General features: G+C 38.7%; 1 protein-coding gene across 1 annotated transcript; it reads left to right on the top strand.

Moving 5' to 3' along the window:
* The first annotated feature begins 263 nt into the window (after positions 1–263).
* Positions 264–1,199, top strand: LOC103739523 (olfactory receptor 6C74-like). The gene has a single exon (XM_008839939.1). It carries the CDS (start codon positions 264–266, stop codon positions 1,197–1,199), a length of 936 nt encoding a protein of 311 aa, XP_008838161.1.
* Positions 1,200–1,520: the final 321 nt, after the last annotated feature.

Consider the following 1,520-nt stretch of genomic DNA (forward strand, 5'->3'; position numbering starts at 1 on the left):
AGAAAATTAGTGTTATTTCTGTGTAGAAAAATTATCTGAATATAATTGGAGAAGAGTATCTAGGAAAAGGGACATAATACGTGTGCTATTCTTGGAGTTCTGCTGCTGGGTTAAGAGAGTAAGCACAGAAAGGAACCAAAGGGTGGCATTTCAGCTGGGTTACTTGATTCTTCAGAACACTTATGTATCTGCACTGAAGGGATCATTTTAATTCACAAAGATTCCTTTTCTCGATTTCAGGTGGATATTGACAGAATTTCATCATGAGAAACCACACTTTTGTGACAACATTCATTCTTCTCGGACTGACAGAAGACCCAAAGTGGCAAATCTTCATTTTCCTTTTCCTCTTTATAACGTATTTCATGAGCATCACTGGAAATCTCACCATCATCCTTCTCACCCTGTTGGATGCCCACCTCAAAACACCTATGTATTACTTTCTTCAGAAGTTCTCCTTCTTGGAGATCTCACTGACATCTACCTGCATCCCAAGGTACCTGGTCAGCATAGTGACCATGGATAAAACAATTTCCCGTGAGGCTTGCTTCACACAGCTGTTTGCTGCTCTTCTGTTTGGCATAGCACAGTTTTTCTTGCTGGCTGTCATGTCCTATGACCGCTATGTGGCCATCTGCAAACCCCTTCACTACACAACCATCATGAGCAGCAGAGTCTGCACTTCGCTCTTTGGCATTTGTTGTGCCATCGCCTCCTTAGCAATCTTTCCTGGAGTTATCGTAAGTCTTGGGGTAGAATTATGTGGTAACATTATTGAACACTTTATATGTGACTATTCTCCCATCTTGAAGCTTTCCTGCAATGACTCAGCATTTATGGAAATGGTAAATTTTATTTTTGCCATTATCACTCTCCTGATCACCTTGGCACTTGTAATGTTCTCTTATGGGAGAATCATAAGTACAATTCTGAGGTTCCCTTCTGCCCAGCAGAGGAAGAAGGCTTTCTCCACCTGTTCCTCCCACATGATTGTGGTCTCCATCTCTTATGGCAGCTGCATTTTCATGTATATCAAACCTTCTGCGGAGGAGAGAATATCTGCAAACAAGGGGGTAGCAGTGCTGACTCTTTCAGTTGCCCCCGTACTAAATCCTGTCATATACACCTTAAGAAATAAACAAGTGAAGCAAGCCCTGAAGGATGTAATTAAGAAATGTACCTCAAATACCTCACAGTAGTAGCCTTCAATTGCACAAAACCTACCTCGCCTGCTTTTTTAAAACATGCCTCTATTTTAATTTGTATTATGGTAGTTACTGAAGGCACCTATACTTGAAACTCTAAATTTCCATTTTGATTTTTATGTTTCTGATGGTGATATTATGTCCATGATGTTCTCTCATTCTTTCACCTTAATGTTATGAATTGTTCAGCTTTTGAAATATTCCACTATGAATTTGGTTTGAAATGTCATACATGTATTATTTCTTTAGAAACATTTAGACTAATTAAAGATTATCAAAATAATAACATTTATTTTATAAAACACTAGGTAAAAG

The sequence above is a fragment of the Nannospalax galili genome, unplaced genomic scaffold (genome assembly GCF_000622305.1).
Source record: "Nannospalax galili isolate Female #2095 unplaced genomic scaffold, S.galili_v1.0 scaffold1241, whole genome shotgun sequence".
In the NCBI taxonomy this organism is placed as follows: Eukaryota; Metazoa; Chordata; class Mammalia; order Rodentia; family Spalacidae; genus Nannospalax; species Nannospalax galili.

Excerpts from the sequence above, each read along its gene's own strand:
- LOC103739523 (XM_008839939.1), top strand. The coding sequence starts at position 264 with ATGAGAAACCACACTTTTGTGACAACATTCATTCTTCTCGGACTGACA.